The 26,498-nt window shown below is 39.0% G+C and overlaps 1 protein-coding gene across 7 annotated transcripts in view; it reads right to left on the bottom strand.

The window, feature by feature from the left end:
* Positions 1–1,289: 1,289 nt before the first annotated feature.
* The window catches only part of LOC119393248 (uncharacterized), a 164,204-nt gene continuing 138,995 nt past the window's right edge, over positions 1,290–26,498 (bottom strand). For 2 of the 7 annotated variants that reach the window (XM_049416166.1, XM_049416160.1), the window contains 8 exons: positions 25,992–26,033; positions 23,430–23,535; positions 22,654–22,828; positions 13,656–13,805; positions 12,326–12,433; positions 11,106–11,176; positions 10,869–10,950; positions 1,290–2,516 (listed from right to left, as the gene is read on the bottom strand). In XM_049416166.1, coding sequence (XP_049272123.1) covers positions 2,471–2,516; positions 10,869–10,950; positions 11,106–11,176; positions 12,326–12,433; positions 13,656–13,805; positions 22,654–22,828; positions 23,430–23,535; positions 25,992–26,033 — 780 coding nt within the window. In that variant the 3' untranslated portion in view covers positions 1,290–2,470. Of the gene's footprint in view, positions 2,517–10,864; positions 10,951–11,105; positions 11,177–12,325; positions 12,434–13,655; positions 13,806–14,497; positions 14,522–22,653; positions 22,829–23,429; positions 23,536–25,991; positions 26,034–26,498 lie in introns of all 7 variants that reach the window. The other 5 variants (XM_049416165.1, XM_049416163.1, XM_037660167.2 and 2 more) reach the window with 4 other exon arrangements.

Below are 26,498 nucleotides of genomic sequence, written 5' to 3' on the forward strand. Positions count from 1 at the left end.
GAATAAGGCATTTTTAACTTACATTTAAAGACTAGAAAAAATGCTGATAGATTAAGCATAAATATTTCTTACATTACTCCCCCCCTCCCCCCCTTCTGTGTTTGCATCACAGCACGGCAGCAGCACAAACTTTGTAATAAGTTTGACTGTAGAATCCTGGTCAACATACAGGATGACCAACACAATATGCAAGTTTTTCTCATCTTTTTTGTTTTGTTTTCATGTCACGTTTAAGCTCTCGTGCATCTTTAGGCAGGTATCTTTAGAAGGATCGCATCATCAAAGCTTGCATTTATATAACTCTGCAATGACTAAAACATGAACTACTCTTCTTACAGGCACTTCCCTTCAAGCCAGGTGGAGAGATATTTTTCTAATATGCCATGCTATACAGAAAACTAGCATACAAATGTGTCTGTTATTTTACATATATTGCTACTATGTACATTTCTTTTTGATATTTTCGGTATATTTCCCATAGCTGAACGGTAATAAAAATTCATGTTACCAACTCCAACTTAAAAACTAGATGTTCTTATGGGATTCATATATAGGTTTTAAAACCAATATATATATAGGTTTTCTCATGGTCACATCAACCAATGCTGCATGCTCCTGCAAGTGAACAAAACACGATGTTCAAACAGACTATAGTGAAAAGTGACTTATGTGTTTGAATAACCTTTTCACAACAGAAAATTTACAAATACAACAGCTTTCAGCAACACACACTTATTGTATATGTCTTTCTCGCAAAAGAAGTCTAGTCATGAGCTCCAGCTGGTGATACAGTGAAAAGCATACTCCGGAAAAATCACTAGCATAACCTCAATATGAACAAAATTGGAGTATGTGGCTCTCATTTGATACAGCATTAGATTTTCACTTTTACCACAGTGGTACCTTAAGTAATATGCTAATCGTGCAAGTATACCTGCTCATACACACTGAGAGCTGCATTGGAATAAAACGATTCTCCTAAAATATACCCTCTCCTTGCAATGAATACTTGAATTGACCGATTGCATTCCGCTTTTTCACTCAATTCAAATAATAGCAGATTTTTAACGATAATTCTCTCACGTTAATACAAGGCTATAATTATGTCAACCAAAGCCCTTCCACTGAATAAAAATTTTTAAAGGCTGCACCCAACTCTATTTCATGCTGTTCTCAAGACATGTAAGCACACACACAAACAGCCATACATAAAGTGAAACGCATACAAGATGTGGTCATTTTAAAATAACTAAAAAGCGTGCCATCTTTATATACATACATCGATATCCATATATATATAAAGAATACATTGTAATATGCTTCAACTAGCAAATTTTCAACACTTTTATTGCACTGCACATATTGCTCACATTATCATTTCAAATGTGCTTCAAGCCTCCTTGACAAAATGTGTGTCCCCACACTGCTCATTCAATGCCATACGTTACAGGCCTAGGCAAGTACCTGCAAAGGGCAAGGAATGAAAATTTGTCTGATGGGAGAACATTGTGTGCACGACTATGACTTGATGGCAGTCATGAGCAACCGCTTGTTTGTCTCAGGTATGTCATCACACGAATCTGTGTAGTCAATCCATAAAAAAAATATTGGCGTATAAAAAAACCGTCAAGCGCATAAAAGCTAGCGACGAGCACGAAATCCATTTGATGGCTTCCACCTCAATGAAAAGTGAACGGCCTCCCATTGGCCTGGTCGCCTACGGCACAGATTTTGTCTCTCCCAAAGAATGTCGATTGTCACATAACAGGACAGCTCACATTGAATCACACAAGGGAGCTCATTCTTTGTGCACAATGTGCTGCAGCCATATATACCAGCCTGGGTCTTGCAAGGTAAGCTCATGCTGAACGTTCTGTGTAGTAAAAGAGGAACTATGCATCTCTTTAGCAGTGATAGCTAGCGAGAAACACCACCTTGTTGCCACTTGGTACTACAGTATCCGTAATGTTACACACATCTCCCCTGGTGCCATTGGCTGGTTATCTGGTTGTCATACACCAAAATGCACTGCATTTACCAGAGGTGTTACAGACTCCTGTTCTACTCAAGACACTACGTAGTACCAAGAAGCAGTCTGATCATGTGATCTTCAGCTCCCACAAGTACAGTTTCAGTTCTTCAATATTATTTTGGATGAAAAAGCAATCTCGTATTCTATTGTGCCCAAGAAAAGGGATAAATTTCATCAAGGCATTCTTATCTTCTGAGTGAGCAACTTTGAGACGAGCGTTTAACAAAATACTCTGCATCGATGTTCGGGAGCTGCCTGCAGACTGCATAGAAAGCTGCTTGTAAGAAATCTAAAGGGCCACAAGTAGAGCGGAGGGCAGTAACACAAGGCCATTCATTTTAACACATCATGGCAACAACCAAAGTAACTTCGTGCTCTGTACTTCAGAAAGTCTTGCGAAGTGTCACGTTCTTATGCAGCAGTTTCTCATTACTCGCATCAACTTGTCTTCATGTGCGGTGGGTGCAGATCTTCCACTGGTTCCCTGAAACAACAGAGCCAACAGATAAGAAAAATGGACTAAAAAACTGAAAAGAAAAGAAAAAGAAATGCAGCACACACAAAAAAGAAGACTTAATTTTTGACGAGGCAAAACAGCGCACACTACTAACAAGGACAGACAGACACAGGGCACAGGCGCTGACTAACAAAAGCGCCTGCGCCCTGTGTTCCCTCTGTCCCTCCTTGCCAAGTGTGCGCTGTTTTTTCCTAGTTATGATCAACCAACTAGCTCGAGATGTGTTATTCCAGTTAATTTTTGACACTACCCATTATGCTCAAGGTCACCACTTGTTCTTCATTTTGTTCACACAATCCTGTATAAGTAAATATCTTCAATAAACTTTACTAGCACATTAATTATCAAATTACTTGTATGCTTTAAATTACTTGCTGTCAGATATATGTAGTACGTTTCTTGGAAGTGCTGAATTACCGGGATCACCTCTGGAAAAGATCACCTTAAATTTCTTTAATGGGAGCAAACAGCATCGCAAAAAAATAAGTTGGTGTATGCCTAAATCCAGTATATGAGGTAGGGATATCCTTAAGTTGAGTCTTCTCCCCCCCCCCCCCCCCAAAAAAAAAATAATAAACAAAGGGCTATACTAGAATCCAACTTAAGGTGGCACTAGTACTTTCAAAGAGGGATGTTTTTGAGACTCATGTAGTTTACAAAAGTATTGCAGCATCATTTGAGACATGTCATTACGAACATACACAGTTTTCAGTAATTTCATGATATAACAGCTAGCATTAAGCGCTGAACAAAATGAAAACAATGAGCACAGAGAACGCGAAAATGATACCAGGATGGCAAGGCAGCAGTCGCAATATTGGGTGCTTGTCTCAGTAATATGTAAGCATTTCAAACATTAAATCAACACTGGAAAAAAATCCGCAATTGTCTCATTTATTGAGCTCTGCCGCTGACATCACAGTAGTCTGATTGTCAGATACCTTCATAAGCAGTTTGATGTTGAAGCTGGGCACTCCAAGTTGTATCTGAATGTTTAAAATTCTTGAGCAAGAAATGCCAATTTATGACTAAAAGAGCTTGCAACTATCATTTGTATAGTTATGAAAGAAAAGATTATCTTCCTGTATAAGTGTTTTTACCCTGACCTGGTTGACAAATTAAAAATCATCATAGGTCATGCAATGAGCTTGGAAACATTTGATGTAGATTACAAGAAATACTGCAGCTGTACACTCCATAAAGCTTAATATCATTCCTCAATCTACCATAAAAATGAAGTATGTACATTAGTGTAAATGCATGAGATAGGATTAGCAATATTTCACATAGCACGTTGATATAAACGTTGATAAGTCGCTTCAATATTCGGTAGAAATCAACATGGTATATTAACAAGTGCAAGACAGATGTAGAACTAATTTTTAAATAAGCGTGCTGCATATTGGCCAAAAGTGCAGGTAACAAAAGGTAAGCCTGCCTCAGGACGCAAATCATTCATGTGCATTTCTCCCAGCAGCTTCCAGACTCCCGAAAGAAAAATGAAAACTCAAACCTACAAAAATACAATAGGAAAAAAGGACAAAAGGTGTAACATAACACTGCAAAATATCTCGTCTATAACCATATGTGTGCACACACATACATACAAAATAAGCTTCATTTTAACTTTGCTAAGTATCCAGCTTCACTTTAAACTCCTTAGTATCCATGGTATCCTGGCTACAACTTCTATAGAATGTGTCTCCATCAAGCTGTGGCAACGGTGCTACCACATTAATACAGGGTGTTTCTTTTAGACAATACATATTTTTCTATAAAAATCCTATGACAGTAAGCCTCTTGCCCTTTTCATGAACTCTGTGTTGAGGCGGAAACTCTATGTTGAACATGAACTCTATGTCGAGGTGGAAGAACTTTGTTGGAGTTAATATGACATTGTTGCCACTAATTAACGAAAGCTCATTAATTAACTTTTTAATTACTGACTTGAGGGCAGGTGTTTAAATTAAAAAGTTGTAGTGCGTGCCAATTTATGGCACACCCATTTTTTAGAAATCACGAAAGTTGCACGTAGTTCGAGATATTCATCATTGACTTTCAAGGGCGAAATCGAAACTGATCGCGCCCGTCGCGCACAAAGCATGGCGAAACACCAGGATGGCACGTGACAGGGAAGTGACGAAATTCGAATGAAGGCGCGCAGAAGCATAATTTGGCCAGAAAATTCGGCAAGCATTCTGAAATACACAAGTAGACGACTTAATATTTGTGTGCGATGGGTAATGCTTATGTGTTTCTTTCTTAAACTATAAAGAGGCGTTAATAACTACTATTTCTTGTGTCTGCAAGAAGAAGCTCCGAAGTGGCAGCCCCTGAGTTTTATGCTTACTAGACAAAGAAAAGGTTGATATCGCAGCTTTCTTGTGCACAGTTCGAAAGAAACGGATAAGCACCAAGCACCATGCGTGAAAATAAGGCGATGCGCGGGCACAAGTGAGATGACTTGCAGCTTTTCACAACACCAGACTTCAATTACGAAGCCGTTAAGCGCACAAAGACGGTAACAAGAAGATGACACACAGAGCGCTCTGTGTGTCGTCTTCTTGTTCCCGTCTTTGTGCGCTTAACGGCTTCATAACGTCAGTGTACCAACTAGCTCGGACCCAGCCTCTGAGCCAGACTTCAACTTCAACACACAACTGGCCTCGTATGTCTTCCTATCCTGTCCATGTCTTTGTTTGCCAGTAGAATGTTTCCCAGTATTCACCAGAGCCAACTAGCCCAGCTGTCAACGCTTAGCTCTAATGATGACTCAGGAAACACACTGGTTAAAGATTGTTGGTGCTTTGCATGTCAGACATCAAACTTCTCATTGTACTCGATAACACGTGCACCTTTTAAAATGCAATTATTTCCCATTATATTCTCTGTACTAAAGCGTGTTACTATATTGATTTGGTTAAAATATAGTACCACTTGCATACAACGTTATGTTCGAGATTCTATCATATCGTCACTAATCAGAAATATTTAAATGCAAGTCGCATCTTGATATAGAGACACTGTGACTAAAGGGGCCCAAATCTACATACTCTTTGTGTTGTCTTTGCAAATCTATCCAGAGGAATTGCATCCAAGAACGAATGCATGCGAATATCATATATGCAGTGCTGTGTCTGTTCAAATGCATAGCCGCAGGCACCATGCACAGAGACCTAGGTTCTCTACTAAACGGGACAGCAGCCAGCAATAAGTTGTCTATTCAGCCACATAACTAGTGTTTCTTGCATATTAAGACAGCAGCCAGCACGTACCTAGAGGTCTAAGCTAGTAGACAACTTCAATCACTTGGTGAAAGAAGTCAGATACCAAAAGACCATACCACAATCTGGGAAAAGTTCCCAAAAAATCTTTGTTGCATTTAAAACTGTGTTTAATTTCCTGTGCCTGCTGATTAATACTCCAAAGCAGCATAATGCAGAAACGCAAAGTGTGCTTAGTTTTTCTTGCAATCCACATACGGATGCTTCTTGAGAAATAGGAAAAAGGCCGCACTTCATAACGTAACACATTGTAAAAGATAAGTAATGCACTAATAAGGTGTATGACATAGCGTTGTTAATTAAGGTCAATATTTCATATATCATCTCCTTCCTCTCAAGAATTGCAGATAATTCTAACTAGTCAAACAATAAACCAATATGTACAAGATTTATAGCAAAAAAAATTTCTGCATTTTCTGACTGCTTATGTGCAACTTTGGCTTAGCCCATCAAATTCTCCAGAAAAATTAACAAAAATAATTTTTTCATATCCTAGCTAAGTGGTATAAATGGCAATTGTAAAGGTGTCCAAATATACAAAATTATTGCATTATATCTTACTTACTATCAAATAAACTACTATTTTGTCAAATTTACATAGCTGAAGTAACTACTAGGCAAAGACTGAAGGAAAGAACATGAATTTTAAGGGCTCGTTTTCTTTGTTAGACACAATATTAATGAGAACTAACTAGGGGTGTGCAAATATTCGAAATTTCGAATATTTTTCGAATAGTGTTTGCTATTCGATTCGATTCGCACTGGAATTTTACTATTCGAACTATTCGAACTTCCCAAAGACAAATACAGTCAACGTCCGATTGAAAGTGACCCCTTCAGATTTTCAATATGCTTCACCTCATTACACTCGTATTGCGGCAAAGCTGTCTTTCAAGCTCCGTTACGGTCGAACATAGCCAAGAGACAGTAATGTCCAATTAGAAGTGGTCCCTATATTTTCAATATGCTTCACCTCATCACACTCCCGCATTGCGGCAAAGCTGCCTTTCCAGCTCCGCTACGGTCGCAAGTATTAACTCAAAAAAAGGCTGGTTCCAACATGGAGATGAAAGATGTGGCAGAGGTGGGGGCTCAATTATTGCTGTTTGGGACCTGAAATCTGGGCAGGAAGTCCAGAAAATCGGATGCCAAAGCTTTTTAGCATCCAAAATTTCAGATATTCTTATATATCGACGTCTACGAGGCAGATTTGGAACTCCGGACTTGAAGGGAGCACACCCTTGTCTGCCACATCAGTTGGGCTTTCACAGAAGTTGAAAGAGGAGGAGAAGCTGAGGAAATGGCATCTTTGCCTACGACGTGTAAAGTGTTGTCGGCAACACTTTGCTTGCACCAAATCATGTACATAAATACAGTTCGGCCTCTACACTGCGTTTCAACCTAGCGAAAAGAAACACTTTCATGTTGCTATCACATAAGACGATGCTTAGAAATCCTCTCAAACTTTTTTTTCTGCCATTTCGCTTCGAAGTATTCGAAAAATATTCTAGAAATATTCGAAAAATATTCGATTTGACTCGCACTCACACTTCAATATTCGAATTCACTTTGCACCCAAAATTTTGCTATTCGCACAGCTCTAGAACTAACAGACAAGACTGTAAATTAATACATTGATATCTTGTACTTAAAGACACTCAAGGAGATGTAATGAACTTAATTGACACATCTTCTTTATGTGGGCAGGCATACATCTGTAAACAGTATGCTTCAAGTTCTAAAGCTTTTCAAATTTTAGGGGAAATTTACTGAGCTGTTGAGTGCTGAAATAAATTGTGCAAACCAGGCGCATAAGCCCAGTTATCCTTCGAAATTCAACAAGGTTTGCTTCAATCTGCCCATCGATTTCCTGACAATGTAAGAACATTTTCATTCTACAGTTGCATTTAATGGAAGAGGAGGCATGCTATGGTATCCTTACAATGCCTAATGCAATATATTACAAAATGGTATGCTCTATATAAAAAATATAGCGTCACAGGCAGTCTATTCATATTTTACATGAATAGAACACTATGTGGGGTGTTGTAGCAGCTAGGTAGGGTTAATCACAATAGAATGTGAGAATATCAATACTGTATGACAAATGTTAGCCTTCCAGTGTAAATTTCCCAAATTTTCAGGAGTTTCTTTCAGACAAGCTACTTACACAAATGATAATTACTCAGATAGTTTCAATCATGTGTACATAACTTAGCAAGAAATGCAGCCAGATTAGCTTGGGTATAGCAACCTCTCCTATTGTGGTCACTTTCTTTGTTGAAAATGTTGGTTGTCTACAAGCACATCAACATTTCGGTACCTGAAGTATAATACACCTATATGACTGCAGAATAATGACTTATCTCTAGTATACTTTTAAAGAAAGAAAACAGAAAAACAAAACATATAATGAAGTGCAATAAATATACAACTTACATCCCTGTGAAAAGAAAGTTAAAATATCAGGCTTTGTTAAAAAAAAGGCAGTGAAATTAACTGGTGTAAGAAAATTCAGAAACATCGTCACTTACTGTAGCTAAACTCTGATTGTACAGAAATATTTTTTGAAAGCTATGATACATATATACATATATATAAATTACAAATGCATGGGCATAAGCGTCAGCACAGATGCAAATATACCTAGGTCAGTTAGGACATCAGGTTATGTGAACGTTAAAGTGCACAGACGTATTCATAAAAATGACTGAGTTTGTTGTAATCATCTATAAACATGCGGAAGTGTTGTAATTAATGTAAAGGTAATCTTGTATAATTTTCTCTTTAAATATTATTGCATCAAAAGTATCTAGTGCAACATCGTTGATCATAACATTCAATGGTTTATACAATAACTCCCCAGCACATCCTATATCTTCATCAGCGTAGAAACTGTTGCAACAGTTGCTGCTCCAATGAAGACTTCTCGAAACATTCGCTCTACTGACATTCTGAATTCAACGATTCCATATCACCAACACTGTCACTCCGAGTTTTATTCTTTAGCTTTCTTGTGTAACTGCACTATAATGAACCACTTTGATGATTGTGAACTAATTTGTTACCTAAGTCTTGAGCCCATGTTGTAATCAAGCATGTATAATTATATGACAAAAGAGAAATCAAGTAATAAATTAATCAATTCATTCATTTATTTATTTATACTTCACAGGCTGCAGGATTAATACACTCAATAAAATGTTTGCCATAAAATAAGTGAAAAGAAACTTTATGAACTTTAAGAAAGTATAAATTATCAGGCCCTTAAAATGTGTTTATAAAAAAAACTAGTTTATTGTTTGCACTGAAATAATTTGAAATAGCCAGCTTTTTCAGCAAATGCAGGGCTCAAGGCATGTTTAAAGGGGTACTGACACAAAATTTTGCGGCCGAGATAGCCTGCGGGATCGATTCCCGTGAACATGCGTATATCATCTGCAAAATATCAACAGCGAATATAGCTTGGAAGGTATTCTAAATTAATTTTGAAGTTTGCGGGAGCGATCGACACACTCGGGCTATCGACACCTTCAAAGGCGACCCTTGGTGACCCCCTACTTCCCTCACGTGACCACGCTACAAGTTATGATGACATCATAACCGCCATGTTTTTTTGCCACGTTCGCTCCAGCAGCTTACTGCTCGACTCTAGCCCGGCGGCTGTTCGCAAACCGCGCGGAAGTGCGTCTATAGTTCTGTGTGCTGATGTGATCAAGCGCCGCACCCGCTAGGTGGTGATAGTTGCACCCGGTGGCTTGTCGTTTTTGAAACCTAAACGGACACTGGCCGGTAATGAGGAGTCTAATTAATTATCTGTCGCGCGCTGCAGCAAACGATGTGCCGTGTTATGACTAACAGGCCCCCAGCAACACATTGCAGCAAAAAAACGCAAGGCCGAAATTTTTTGTGTCAGTACCCCTTTAAGTGAAGTAAGGGATTTTGAAATCAAATGGCTAGATCTAGGACAACACTGCCATCAAATGTGAGTGCTCGGACTTTATTGTGTGCTCATATAATGATTTGTGTGCTCATATAATGATATAATGAATATAATGATTTTAATGTTAAAGAGAGATGTAGATTAGCAACTGATTTTTAGATGTGAAGCATCTTATAGCGGAGTTCAATCCGGTGGCGGTGGTGGTGGCGTGCGGCGTGACCGCCCTTACTGCGCATGCGCAAACCCTCTCCACTTCCCCTCTCCCCGTTCCTCCCCTTTCCCTCCCCTCTCCACTTCCCTTTCCCCCTCCCCTTTCCCCCACTCCCATTTCCCCTCAACCCTCTCCACTTCACCTCTCCCTTCCACTCTACCTCGCCCTCTCCACTTCCTCCTCTCCCATTTCCCCCTCACCACTCCCCCTCTGAAACGCGGGCTCTACATGCCGAAACACTGCTTCGCATCGCCTCATGATCCCCTTTAGCGGGAGATGGTGTGTTTTTAGATGCGAAGTATCTTGGCGGAGCTCAATCCGGTGGTGGTGTGCGGCGTGACCACCCTGACTGTGCATGCGCATACCCTCTCCACACATCTCCTCTCCACTCCCCCTCACCATTCCCCCTGTCCTCTACCCCTCTCCACTTTCCCTCTCCCCTTCCCCTCTCCCATACCCTATCCACTTCCCCTCTCCCCTCCCCCTTTCCACTCTTCCTCTGAAACGCGGGCTAGACATGCCGAAATCCTCTCCTGCGCAACGCCGCGATGAGCTCGAGCGCATGAGCGTCCCCTTCCCTTCTCTCTCCTCTCCTACGCTGCCCCCCTCTCACCCGCCTGTCGACCGCGTTCCCCGCTCGCCCTGTGAGAATTAACGGCCAGGCTAGATGGAAGATACGACGCGCGTAGCGTCCCTCTTCGCGTTCCACGACGCGAGGTCGGTAGCATGCCCAACGAACGCCAACGGAACGCGATCGTGTAAGTGCTCCGGCTTCGCATCGCCTCATGGTCCCCTTTAGCGGGAGATGGTGTAACTTTTTATACTCTTTAACCTATCAATATGTCATTGTGCCAAACTGCAGTAAAGCTCTTCATACTTACATTTGCATGGTCGCCACAGAGCTGTTGTTGCATACGCTTTCTGTTTTCACATGGCAAGACTTGTGGCAAAGCAGGTTACAACCTGAAATTGTTCAGGATGCCTTGGTATAGGAACAGGAGACACACAGTACTACAAGCTCTGTAACCGGAACTATGCAAAAAGCAATTGGTATCCCATGCTCCCTCCTTTCAAATCTTCATTAACACAGAAAATGCCATAATAGCAGGAATACCAACCTCTGCAGACGTAACCTTGTTTTCCTAGCCTTCTTGTCAGTAGCCTTGAACAAACATGACATTGAACCCCGCTGCAACAATAAGAATATAAATGCAGTGTTACCTTGGCAAAAATAGAACATCTTAGAGCTTTCAAATTTTCTGGAATTAAATCTTCTTAAACATTTTAACTTTGACAAAATGTATACCTAGCCCTAGAATTTCTTGTTTTCAGACTTTTCACAAACTTAGCAAGTATCAATTTCTAAAAGTGAAAATGAAAGTATCAGTACGATGCCCCACGGTCGTATGACCGTAGACTTGAGAAATTCTGACCAGGCTTGCTTAAAATGGTACATGAACACTGAATGTTTATCAAAACACAGAATCGGTTGAAGGTAATCGGTTTTATTAACAACACATTCTTATAGTGAACACAGCAAACACAGACATAGGCCAAGAGAGCAGAATCCTAAGGAAGACTTGTAGCACAGCACCTTACTATGAATGCCAATGTTAATATAACTAGCATAGAAATAATGCAGCTTTTGCTGAATTCTTCACTTCTGTGTGGCCAACTTCTCCAATTTTCGATAACTATGATCTTCACCTATCTCTATAGTTGATTAAAGGTCCTCACTCAGTGCACATTCTGGTCACACAGTGTCCCCTGCACTGCTTTCTTTCCATACTTGGCTGCTTTTGATGCCTCCTTTTTCACTTCTCTGCTGCTGACTTCTTAATTTTTCTGTTGCTGACTTCTTCACTGCTTGTCTTTTGTTCTGCTTCTCTATTTATACATTACTCTATGGCACACATGCATACCTACTGAAGCGTTGGCCAACAATGTTCATAAAGTGCACATGACCGAAGTTTGGACACCATATGCAGGTTGCAGATATACAGTGACCCAAGCTGGCACGACAGAGTTTAGAAAAAGATGTCACACCAAAAAATGTGCAAAGTTGCCAGAGTGCTAATTGCATTAATAGCACTGACAAACCAAATACACATTCATGGGCAAGCTGCAATATTTTCCAAGACTTGCGCATAATCTTTCATAGCTATTTGCAATGTTTTTCAATTGATAATCATCACAGCTAGCATAATCACTCTGGCTTATTAAGTACTTAATAATTTCTATTAGTGGCTTTTATAGTCATGGACATGAACATGAGTGCATTCCCTTCCTCATAAGGAATAGCGTACATGGTCTATAAATAATGTAAATTTGTGCTTACCCTGGGATATGCTTGGCCACAAATACATGATCATTGAAAATGTGCAGTTTGACGCCTTTCCTTCGCCACTTGCTGCGATGTGCCAGATGAGGAGGGATCAAGTAATGCCTGAAAGAGAAAATATCGCTTAATTGTATTCACAAATACTGTTCGAAAAAGATAATGATCATGACAATTCAGAACACAATCAGCTTGCTATATTCGTAGTAGATACACTCGCAATTTCTGTGGGGCACAGTGAGATGATATATAATGAAGAAATTGCACTGGGAGGAGGAAGCAGTTCTATTAAAATATTTTGAGTTGCAGTGCCTCTTACAATATATGCACCCAGGTTTTGGTGATCCATCTCAAGTATATACTGCATGAAGTGAGTGAATTTGTAGCTCAGCAGCTCTCTCTCTCTCTCTCCTCTCTCTCTTTCTTGCCTGTTGTGAAGCTTAGGCAAGGATAATTCCACTGGTTGCCTAAACCGATACTGCATGACTAGGTGATGTCAATCATCAGTTTTTTTTCTTATAATTTTTCAGAATTCTTTTCCTCCATTATTATCTTCACTCTAAAATGACCTCGTTTTCTCTTCTTTGTATACTTCTGTGATTAATTTATTTTTCCACTTAAACTACCACCACAATTTTGGGATGAAAACATTATCTCAATGAGATCCCCTCCCCTCAAACACCCTCTTTTGTTTCACTGATTACCTGGTTCACTAATTTTGTTGACATAAGACACAGATCTTGCTCATCAGCGCCGTAGTTGCATCTACTACTGGTAATAGTTTTTCAGAAGCAGTCTGCAAATGCTCAAATGCTACAATAATATGACTATACGACTTTTTAGGAGTGAATGGTTCTGATATACAAACAAAATTAAAATATTAACAACATGGTGTAGATACAGAGATCAAACAAATAATACAGAGAAAAATAGCTTAGCACTTAGATACAATCTTGTGCTACCATCAGTGAACTTTTCCAGTTTATCCAAGTGGATACAGCACAAGCACCACAGAGAGCCATAAAGGTGGTACTCATACCTCACTGTGTGGACTGTAGATAAACCATGTGAAGATCTCTTCTATTTACACACAATTTACTAATATTATGAACAAATTACGCAGTATAAATTAATGTGCAGTAAGAGTATATTATGATGTTTCTTCAATAAAAATTTTCAGTTGAAAGTCAGCATTCGTGTCATGTCTACTCTTCCTTGGTCCCTGTTATTTCACGCTGTTTTGCCTCTACCAGCTATGTACCCCATTTTGTCATGCTGAGTATTAGAAAACATCAAAAAAGTGTCCTAAACAATTATACAATTGCCATACCTGATGACACCATTCTCTTTTGCTTCGACGACGAGTAGTGACTTGTCACTAACATATGTCCGGCTAGAGGCAGCGCTGATTCCAGACCCCTCGCTGATGCTGCTCCTTGTGCTACCATTGTTGCGAACGCCTGTTGACATGTTACAATTTCTATCTATAATTTGTCTAAAAGACATTTCAGTAATTTCTGAGAACTCAGATACGAAGGTAAGTCAACCCACAACATTATGGGGGGCATCATCAACTTCTTTATTACATCTCACTATCATACTAGTGTTCTTTGTTTTCCTGTAAGTTATTTCATAATCATTATCACATACGACACGCTTCCTCAGACTTCTTAAGCAATCGCTATGTCACCCTCTCACACAGGTTGAAATTGACAACTAAGTCAAAGAAAATTTTGATTAACACAACACTTCCTCACACTTATGCAAGAACAAATTTGCTTAAGTCAGGTACTTGCATAAAATATACATGCATGTCTCATACGGTGATGTGTAAGCATGTCATCGCAATGCAGTTACTTTAAAATGATATATCATTTAGTAGTTGTTCTCCTTACTAAAATTATGACCCTGCAACCTCAAGAAGTATTCCAGGAAAATTACTAATTTTACTCTGCACTATATATTGAAACAATAGACCTCACTATTTCATTCTGGCATTTAGAATACTGTCGGCCAACTGCTAACTGCTTCCAGATAGCACAAGACAGAATTATACTAGTTAAAGTTAAATCTAAATCACCACCACCATAATTTTAATTAACATTCAGAATAATTTGCCTACTGCCTTGGCACAAAAGAAGCAAAAGAGTATAAATAATTAAAGTATCTTACCTGGAACATCCAGGTGAGTATTTCCTACAGACAGAAAACAAAGGAAAAGAAATAGCAAGTTACAAAATTGCAAACAAACTAAACACGGAGAAGTAAGAAAAAAATTCTTTTCCTTTCTTCGTATTCCACGCTTCGTTTGTTTTGTGTTGTATGCTACAAGAGAATGTGCACTATAAACAGCAAAAACAGCAAAAATGACCAAGTACAAACACATATCGTCACCTGTTGTATTCCCACCAAATATTTTCAAACGCTATACAATAATTCATGGTATTTCTGCAGGAATTATGCAAAATTTTTATGAAATTTATGTGGACTTCTTGAAATATTATGCGAAAATTAATTATTTAACTACACATGAAAACGTTCTATTAAGGATATTTGGCATAACAAAGAACTTGTGCTGTGAAAATTGAATAAAACAAGCAATTCCCTAATATATTAGGTGAGAAATGAAGGTTGGTGCCCATCAGAAATGACCCCCTGCAATCAAGGGAAGCAAATACCTTGGGACCTGTTAACCTTTTTCATCTAACTTAAACAGCTATAGTAGACTGGTGAAAGCACGAACATGTTTTGTAAAAGGGCCAGGATATGGATGATGTACTCGTAAAGTTATTGTAGCATTTGCCATAAATAACCTATGCAAATGCTCCAAAGCGTTATGAGTGTTTTATGAGCGGTGCCAAATTGGGTCCATTGCCTAAGCAGCCACCAAGGCAAAATTTAGCAGCAATGAGTGGAATGCTACAGTGCATATATGCATGCAGTTAAATGTGTATAGATAAAAGATAAGAAATTTTTTACGCAATTAAGTATTTGTGCCTGTCATATGGTCATTATTAACTGTGCTCCCCAATGTCTCGAGATAACGTTGGGTTACACCACATTCATATCTGGTGGAGATGGGGGGTCAGTATAAATGTAGAACATGTGATGAAGCTTTGATAGTTCTTGCTAATAAAAGCGTCAAATTATTTATGAACCTTAGTTTTCCTTCTCTCTTTTAAACGTTATATAATGTCTGTAGCAGGTTTTCCCTGGTGTCCTTCGTAAACTAAACAGGCAGCTTTATTTACATTTGCTTATTATATTACACATGCAAGCTATTGGTAAGTGTATTGGCCCCCACATTTTAGTATGCTAGCTATGCACTAAAAACAAACGCAAGACATATGGAGACACAAGAATACAAGAAGCTTATTGAAAGAATGTTCGTTTTTGATAGATGTGTCAATGCATACCTATAACGCTGTGTGAAGATTAGGCATTCGGTGTACAAAATAAGTGCCAAGCATTAGGTGAGTTTATGCGCAGTGTCACTGGAGGTACACACACAGTACAGGTGATGAAATGGAAGCAAATACAATTAAAGAAAGTTTAATCGCTTGATATATCTGGAGCTGGATATGCCTATAGACTTGTGAAAACATGCTGCAAAAATCAAGTGCACTATAGCCTCTCCATAAATGAATTGAATGCACAGGGATGTCCCCATCTAAGGTGAACACCACATCAGTATTCAAGCCCTCATAGAAGCTGATGTTTAATACATAATTCGAGAAATTATTAGTATGTTTGTCGACACCCTGATTACACATCATATAATGAAAATTTCCCTCGTGAAGTAGAATAAATGCTCTAGTTTTACCGGCCTGAATACTAGTGAGGTGTTCACCTTATATGTGGTCATCCCTGTACTTCATGAGAGTACCATGTAGAGAGATAGCCATGTCACCTTTTCATATATCTATTGAAAAAGGGTGTGTATTATGTAAGTGTTCATAGTACATATCCACGTAAGCACAGAAACTCGGTGGTGTCAGTTAATTCAAGGATGGGGGGAACAAGCACACACTTCTCCCTTTGCATCCTGGGCCCCAAGCAGGCCCAATAACTGGCCGACTTTTGTTCTAAACATGTTGCATACTGCAGGAATAAAGCCTGCATCAATAAACTTCCAAATTTTAATCACAACAATGACTTATAGGTTTTGTGTGCCTCCATAAACGCACAGTTAGCTTAGCCCTCCCCCAACACTTAACCTCCAGGTGATGCTGAGTGGGTTACCTTCCCGTAGGAAAACAGGAAAGCTACATCTCTGATATAAATGTGTTAGGTAGCATCAGAGCAAACATCGCAGGCACCGCTTCCTTGGGGGAAAGAATAGCTCTTTTGAACAGGACAAAAGCTATGAGATGACAGACAAGTGCGGTAGTGATCACAGTATTTACTTGTGAGGCATGAACACAACATAGCATTGGTAAAGCATAGCGCAGTTTTCACGGTGCAAATCAGTCATATGAACCTGTGTGGATGTTTACATGCTTGAGTAAATTTAATTGCATTAATGTGCCAGGCATCCTGTTAATGCTCCTGAATATGTCTAAGGCTCAGCCCACGTATTCGTGTGAGGCTGGTGAGAGCAGTGATAATGTAGTGGTGCTATCATCTGTGTTCCTAGCTAATATTTTGTGAATGCACAGGTGTTAGCAGATTGAAAGGGCATTGGGTTTTAATGGCACACTGCAACAGCGATGGCAGGTATGCACGGTTTGATTGGGTAGTGTCCACATTAGTCGGGCACAAGAATGTCACATTGTGTGAGTTCGACGTGGTGAATGCCGTTGAAAATTACCATTGCCAGTGGCCATCTTGATAGCTAAACATACAGTTTTCTTGCAAGAGAGGAAGAAAAAGAAAGTTAGGGCACGATGAATTAGAAGTTCGTGCTGACTGGAGTGAATTAAAAAATTCTAGCCAGGTCCTGCTTTATTACATGTTCGTTAAAAATTTTGTCTGGTGGGTCTGTCATTCCTCATGTTCAGTATCGAAGTTTGAAGCTCAACTGCTAATTGTAAGCCAGCTGTGGGAAAACCGTGTGGGAAAACAATACCGGCAACAGCATTATATATACTAGCTTCTCCAGGCTTAGTGACCTTTTGCTTTCTTTCACTCGTTCCACGACAGAAATGCATCATCAACCAACATCAGACAAGGAAGCGACAAACAGGTAGTGACTGTCCATGCAATCATTAACAAATTCCAAAAAAAAGTGCTTCAAGTGATTCAATACCAGAACAACCAGTCAGCTAGATAGTGTAGGATTAAAATTACGTTTTGTAAGCAAACCACTATGGATACAATGTAGTGAACACTAGGAATCAAAAGATGAAATTTTCACTGCATTTGTATGTCATTTTGGAATTCTGATGTCAAGCCACAATTCCATCACTCGAAAAACGGTAAAAAAGATTACATATGTCCAATAGTTGGTTTCAAATCCAGCTTCCCCAGCACAGAAGGCCAATTCTCTACACATTAGATCACACACAAACACATGCCTAGAAGCACCACTTGACACTTTTATGCTTCGAGTATGCAAGCCAACACTTTGATATGCTTGGCGCAGCAGTCGCAGTGCCTGGAAGGAATTTACTGATAAACCTGATACTGATACGTCTTTTCTAGGTGACAATAAAAATAAACATCGTATCCCTGATACGAAGCATATTCCACTGTACCATAGTTCATTCTATGTCTGACATACTGAACCCAGTGCCAGTGAGACAAAACTTGCTGTTTGGCAGGGGAAATTTGGTGAAGCATCATGAAAAAAGGTAAGGAGTGCTGACATGGATACTATAAGAGAAGAGAACCAAACAACATAAACATGGTGTTTGTGTTGTCTGGTGTCACTGATCCTAAAGCTTTAGCTGCTCCTTCACCTAAAAAGGCAATGGAGCAGCTATTACAAATGAGAAGCTTCTGAAAGTAAATCTGTTGGAAGTTAGCACCTGTCTTCACATTTGTGTTGTGTACTGCACTAAGAGGCTGAAGGGGAACACCAACATGCCCAAACTTGTGTCATTCCTATCATACTTGTCACCCTTCGAATAATAGAATGCTCCGAGTTAAATTTTATGATGGTGCAAAGTTAGGAAACAAGTGGTGTCTGCTACAAAATCGGTGTTCAAGGACTGCAATTCCTATGATGGCATTCAGATGCAGTGGTTGTTATGGTTTTCATTCACAACAGTTAAGTTTCCAAAAATGAAAGCTGACTAATAACACTATACTAACATTTCTTAATGGCCTTTTCCTTATAAATAAAGATTTCATAATGCCAAAGTTGTTGAAAATCATTACTTTGTGCATAAAATAGTAAGTGAACGTGTGGTACATCTCAGGATGTGTTCACCACATGATGGTGTACACTCAAAGTGTGCAGAAATACTCAGAGAATAAATGCATGGTCCAAGAAAATTTAGGCCTTACCTTTTATGCAACAACATCTCAGAAATGCATGCGGAGTCAAAAAATGCAATACAGTCATTAATTTGGAGATGTATATGTTTATCAATAATGATAATTAAGACAAAAACTGAAGAGGTTCTCCACACAAAAATCATCGGTTTCACGTACCCCTATGATGTGTGTGGCCTGATTATACTGCAGAATACAATGGGAACTAAAAATGCACAATTGCTGATAGCTGCGATGCAGAAAAACCTGCATACCTCAGGGGAAAATAAACTAAATGCTAATAAAAGTGGCAGGAATTTTTTAAGGCTGTCTTTTGCCGTCAGTGGTCCTCATACATTAGGATGTGCACACAGAAGAGCACGTTGAAAAAAATATTAAATATAAATATGAACCACAGATCGCAACTTAAAATTTACTCACAGAGACAATAGAAATCGTTACTGTTCACAAGCTTTCAGTCCTTTTTAGGACAACGCTCTTTAGCTAACAAAGTGTTCAATGGCATAAGCAGTCATAGAAGGTTTCACATATATCCCTACCGCAGAAGTGAGGGAAAAAATAATAAGTTGTGCGAGTGCATGCACATGGCTCCAAACCAATGCAGAAAAAAAAGCTGTTGCATGATGCACCAGCGTGTAAAACTACTCTGCATTTTCTCTTTAAATCTCTCCAGTTGCGAAATTGCTCATTGCCTACAAAACATGGGAATAGAGTGAATCCTTCTCATAGGATTATGTTATCTGGACACCAGCCAATGACAAGTAATCTGGAAATTTTCTAGTCGTAAGGTAATCGTTAAGTGCCTCTGAGAAAACGAAAAAGGCACACCAAAGGGTTGGTGGGAAATCCCCTAGAAACGGAAGGTGAGGAATTAAGGAACAAAGGAGTGTCATGTTATCTCTGCCATGCATGTCTCAACTGGCAAGATTTAAAAACTATGCAGTATCTCAGTAATTCCCATCAGCAGTGTGGAAGCTACAGTATAAATGAACAGTGAATTTGAACAATGTCGTAATGCATTTGTATCTCTGATTGTTTTCCCATGACGCTGAACCGCAAATGCATCAAAAAGAAACAGCAATCAGACCTCATAATACTGATGTTGTATCTAACAGGAAAATATCTTTGTTATATTTCAGTATTCATCAAAACTGTGAGTTTGATATGTATTAATTGAATTGAAAGTTTTAAAAGTTTACCTTGTTATATTCAATAATTTGTTGTAACTGTGTTATCAATGTTCTCCTGCAATCACGCTGTTAACAGCACTATATTATTGTTAGTCAGAAAGCCTCAATACATAATATAAATATATTATGTCAATGTGACGTACAAGCAATTATTGGCACTCAGAATTGTTTACATTGATGAACGTCCTGTTTATGTGCGTTCTTCAACTGATGCATCCAGAGACCTCGTCATATGCTCAAGCATTCACATTACAGACACAGGTATAGTATTTGTTTACTTTACATCACACCCTGCGCTCAATGAGTGAAGTCGACGTGAGACACAAGGCAAAGTGGAAGCATGCTGCAAGGAAACAACCAAATGTAATATATAGTTTGAGCAATGTTTATGTGATGCATGCAAAGAGATATTTCTCTGCGTCAGTGCATCTGTGAGTGGGCAGGTCATGACCCCATTAAGTATTACTCCAAAGCAAGGTTCATGGGATGAGAAATCATTGAAAATATTGTTAGAGCCAAAATTTCAACAAGAGAATTTCTGTTTGTCAGGATAGCAACTGCCCTGATCAAGACAAGCCCCCTTGTTCCAGTAACATTTCCTGTTCAACAGTTTCTCATTCCATCAAGCCTCCATCTCCCAGAACTTCTGTCTCGTACAGAAGCAAGCTTGTCATTAATGGTACTGTACTCTGAAGTGGCAGCGCACACTTGGTGCCACCTCACTACACATTGTAGCTTTGGCAATACTGAAGGAAACTACTGAGATTGAACGTCAAAGGGAGGTCGTGGTTCAAGAAATGTGCACTGCTGAAGAAAGAATATAGAAAAGTGGTTTATACCATTACGCTGCAGACTGCAAGAGCAAAAGAGAGACAGACAGAGTAGCAGGGAAAAAGAGAACGAGAGAGATTTGTGCAAGAAAGCAGTTTCATGCTGCAGTGCTGTTCAAACAAATAATCGTGAAATGCAATGGCCACAATTCACAGAGCCTGCATAGCAGCAGGTGTTCACATGTGATTTGCTTTTTCAACTGGCTTTTATGAAGATTGGCTATCCACCTTTTATTTATCTGCTGTAGCAAAGCATGATGGCTCTCTGTTATTGAGCTGTGCCGTGAGATTTTTGGCAGTGAGAAGCAAAAGATTAACACACTTGGATTAAAATAATGCCTCATGGTTTGAAACTCTGAGCGCTACATATGTATTTGTGTATTGGATTTCCTCTACTAGTGCAAGAGCAAATGAAAACTTGTCAAGGCAAATCGCATACTTCGCACTTTTATCGAAACTACCACTTGCTGAAATTGAAAATATGCTTGCTACCACTCATTCAGATGAGTTGCAAGGAAAACATGGGTTGCTGTAGAAAATTAACTGCGGTAATAGTCGAGCCTTGTACAGAGCATGAACCAAACATATTAATTGTTCGCATGAATCTTTGTTCTCAGTGAAATAAGCTAGATTTTTTTCACTAGTCAACCTCTCTATGTCTGTTCAATAAACATATTAATTAGAAAGAAAGCACATTTAAATAACTGCCCATTCTTTTAGAATACACGGCCACCTCTAGGTTTTTAGAAATCATAGCAACAACATATCATCAGCTGTCATCATGAGTACAACCGAAACGAATGGATATTTTAGCAGCGAGACTGTACAAGCAAAGTGATTTCATTATAGCCCTCACATACTAAGTAACCACTGAATGAACTATAATCTGCGACACAGTCAACATACATATCACAAACATTCCTTTAAAATGCATACAGCTCGATGATTCTGACAGAAACAAATTAATAGTGAGGAACAAGTTCTGTGTAAGTTTTAAATTTCCAGTAACTCAGTAATGACCTGTACGATTTGGTATGCATCATGATTTGGATGATGCCATTTCATATAATGAAAGCAACAGCTACTTGCTATGGTGACAGCTCAAGTCAGACCCAACAAACGATGCAGTTTTTAAAGTTTAAAGAGGTAACAAAAAGTTTCCCATGTGTGCTCCTTCCAAAGTCCTTCATTAAAAGAAGCAATTTTTACATTTTTAGGGGATCATCGACGGAATAATGTGTGCCACTTTTGCAATGATTTAACCTGAATTACTTTTAAATAAATGTTCAACTCTTCAGCCATGCATGCTTGACTATGGTGTTAAACAGCGACAGTGCCTCCGAAAATCTATTGTTCACCAAGAAAAAGGCTTATGCAGCATCATTATTTATGTGCTGGAAAGCTCCAAACTAACTGTACCATTGCATACGTACTAGCTCCAACACTTCTCTTGCTCTGTTTCAGGACATCGAAGCTTCAAATGAATGTAAGCCAGACATTATAGGCTCCACATTATTATATCCTAGATAAATATGAGCGCATAGAAAAAAAATTAATGCAAATGTATCTTTTAATCTTGGCGACAAATTTAAAGCTATATAGTGTGTGGCACATTAAACCAATCTAGCAAGGTTGTTGAAGCGAGTACAACGAGCACACATTTCGCAATATACATATAGCGGTGCATATGCTGCTTCTTTTAAACACTCTTAAAACCTTCTAGCTTTGTGTAATTCAGTGTCTGCTTTGTGCAAGAAAAAAAGACATAGTTTGGCCAAGCTGCGGTGGGAGTGCGCATCAGGCCAGCCCTGTTGAAACGCGTGCACAGCAAAAAGCACGTTGGAAACGTGAGTATTGCGCTTAAGGACACTTACTTCCAAGTGGCACTGACTTCGCACGGTCGGTGGAGACACTACGGCTGCTACTGCGGCTGTGCGCATCAGCATCTGGTCGAGCTTCCATTGACTTGGAGCGGTTCTTCTTGAAGCTCAGCCGCTTTCGTATTTTGCCTAGTAATGTCCGTTTCTTCGGTTTCTCTGGGCCACCTGCGTTGTTGAAGACAACCACATCAAAGAACCATGCAGCGAATTTAACTGTGCATTAGAATGAACTTGGCAGAGATATGCATTAGACTAAGGTAGTTTTTTTTCCTTATTACACAGCTACTAATACTGTATAGTTTTCAATGAGATAAGTGGAAGGAGGAGGGATGAGGGAATCCTTACGACATAACTAAGTTTACACAAACGCTGAAGGGCTCATGCTCTGAATTTGTAGTGATCACATGCCCGAATGTGATGATCAGATCAGTGGCCAAACCGGATCTCTTTCATTCAATGCATAAATACACAATGAACATTACAACATTACAGTATATATTGAGGACAATGCTTTAGGGAAACAAAGTGAAAAGTAGACCATGCCAACCGTCTTAATGCAAATAAAGTTAATACTGCTCCTAAATCAACCAGTAATTGAAGAGTGAAGTGTACTTGAAGAGCAAATGCCTATGTTACAGTGTGTATCATTTATTATAAATAATTGTATGAACGAATAATAAACTGAAACAATGTCATGCCATGTTTACGTGTGACTTGTTTCGTATTCCTTATATGTTGAAGAGAAAAGATGAAAAGATAAGTTTACCTTCTCCTTCTGCTTCGCTGCATGATGAAGAGACACTCCTATCACCAGAGTGCTGGTTCTGCTTTCGCAGGCTGCTTGGCGAAATGGAGAGCGATGTGTCATCCACCTGCATTCCGACGACAACCATAAGAATTGGTGGTTTTCAGAGCCACAGTAAAATATACTAAAGTGCCAAGTAGACCTAATTCAACACGTAAAGCAAAGCAGCAAGCAGCAAATAAAGCAACTAAAAGAATACCATGGCATAAATTATTTCAAAGATAATCCTGGTTGTGCTATTAATGTATAAGCCTGCAGGTCAGACATATTACAGGGACACAAAGCAGAGATGTGAACGACATCAGACTGATATGAAGTTTTCTTTCAAAACTATACAATGCTTAAATTTGTGGTAAGGAGCTGACAAGAAGGAAAAAATGAAGGCTACACTGAAGTAAAATCAAAGTGCCAGCTTGTCTGTGTGACATCATGGATTTCGAAGTATTTTTCCATATTTTGGTTCACTGCGGTGCAGTAGAATTTCTTGACTAGCTAGGCTCTATCTTTGGCTCCTTTAGAACATGACATAGCCCATATTGCAGTAAAAATAATTCACTACGCCCAAGCAGATGACATCAACATGCATGAGCTCACGGCAAGCTAGTCTGAGAACTTCAAAACGGCTTCACCACATTTTGTACCTTTTCAGGCATATCACGTCTCCTTTGTAAAAGAAGCTTTTTTAATACTGCAGGAGGGTAATTATTTATAAAGCATCTCTTGATTTTTTTATTTATTGCATCTTGTTAAGCTTGCCCATCCTGCTTTATGCGCATTGCCCTCACGTTACAAGTCATCTATGAGCAAAACGTTGCACAAATAGAGTTGTGAAGTCCGTTAGGAGTTTGCAAAGAGGCAAAACAGGTTTGCAATCAGAGCTGAAAGGGGTGCTAAGAGCGTTTCAAGGTTATGATGTCTTTAGGTTTTCAGCCTAAGAAAAAAATAAACACAAGAAAAAGCCCTTCAGCTCATTTTATAGCATTTAAACTTTATGAAAGGTGGGACACCTAGAGAAATTACAATTCGTGACATTTTCAGACCTAACTAAATTACATCTGCTTTCAGTAGTAGGACCCACAGCAGGCGCGATAAAGGCGCTGACGATCAATCCTAATTCAAAATAGGCTAGTATGCCTCAGAAAACAAGTTGTAACAACTAAAACATTTTAAAAAACAACAAAAACAAAATCAGCACTGCAATGTTCCCGGTGTGTTTTATCTGATTAGAACTAAAACATGACATGCATTTAGACACATGCACATATGTTAGAACTGTTAGTGACCTTTGAAAAGAGCTCTTGTGGTGTCATCCCAACTTGTATCTTAAACATAAAGTGTTACAGAACTTTCTCAAATGGCATCACATACATACTGTACGTACTTGTGCTTTCTTTCACTTTAATGTATGTTGAAAATTAGCAAAGTATGAAGTAGAAGTGTAAACAGACTGGCACTGAGCTTGTATGTCTGCCTACCTTATATACTTTCATCATGAGTATCATCATGAGTATTGATGTCCTTAAAAAAACTGCGAGAACCCTCAGCATAAGTTCTTGAGAGCACAAATCTCTTTCTTGTCACATAAAGACATGCCTAAAAAAATTTCTTTACATATTTACTTTAAGCACCTCCTTCACTTGACTGTGAACAAATAATTTAACGCTTTTAGGCAAGTGACCTTGATAGTCTTTTTGGTAAGGTGGCTTACATTCACTGGCAAGCTTTTATTGTTAACCCTTTCAGACGCCACATATCAAGAACTGTCTGTAAATGCGTCAAATCGATACAACATTTTTTCAAGGCACTCGCTATTATATTGCAACAAAAATAATGTCGTAATATGTTAATTTATGCGTGTTGTAGTAATCATTCCTAATTGGTTTGTAATTAAATATCTATTTATTCTGAAGCTATTCATGCCTTGTTTTTGCATAAACAGAATCAAATCTCAGGCTAGAAATATAGTGCGAATTCGTTCTCGGTTATGTTCATGTTGAGCAAAGAAAAATTACACTTTAGACGTGGCTCGTGGGAAGCGGCACGTCGAACGACTCGTCGAACGTGGTAGTGCCTCCAAGCAAAGTAACCGTATGCAACAGTACAATGCAAAATGAAGTTAAGTGAAGACAAATTTATTATGCAGGAGGTTCAATTCATCCACACCTCAATATATCTGGCTCTTTCTTAGCCCCTACTCTATACAAATAGCAAATAAAAGTGGTGTACACAATTGTGTACATAGCATCTCAAAGGGTTAAGGATAAGCCTTCATACTTATGTGACACGACATATAGGTAATACCATTCTAACCTGTAGTATTTTCTTGATGTGCAGCACTATATAAATTACAAGAACAGAGAACAAGCCGCATTATGAACTCAAGCAGGCTAAGCAGCAAATGAATAAAGCGCACTGCTGGTAACATTGGAAGGTACAGCACAGCATCAAAATAAGCTGTTATGAAAAAGCAGTAGGCCACTCATAACGAGTGCCATACGTGAAGAAACACGTTTGACTCAGTACCTGAGAAACCTCATGCCAATGTCCTTGCTTGTCGATTTTCACCTATATAGAGATGAATGGTGCATAGCAGAACCTTTCATAAGAACATGTTGTACACTTGTCAAAATCATTACATATGCTGTAAGCTATTGTAAAGGTAGACCAAATTGTTTCTGTGCATAAAATATTCAGCCTTTCCTTAATCACAGTCTAAACATATTAGTAACATAGAATAGTATTCAGTGGGAGGTTTTTGCATGACTGTGTTACAGCAGGACAACACAGTGGTTTATAAACTTGCTCCACTATATGAACGGTCACTTACTGGTGACTAGATGAAATGAAAAATGTCAGAATGTCTTTTTTTGTTTTTGCACGCTTAATGTGCATGCGCTTGATGTGCTAACTTGCTCTTAAACCAAGCCAATGAACCTTCTGTCGGATGCTGCATTGAGAAGAAATTTATACACTCTCAAAATTATCTTCTAGGATGGTTTCTGGGTGATAAATGCTGTTATACATTTAGAT

Source organism: Rhipicephalus sanguineus, chromosome 5, assembly GCF_013339695.2.
Source record: "Rhipicephalus sanguineus isolate Rsan-2018 chromosome 5, BIME_Rsan_1.4, whole genome shotgun sequence".
Lineage (NCBI taxonomy): Eukaryota > Metazoa > Arthropoda > Arachnida > Ixodida > Ixodidae > Rhipicephalus > Rhipicephalus sanguineus.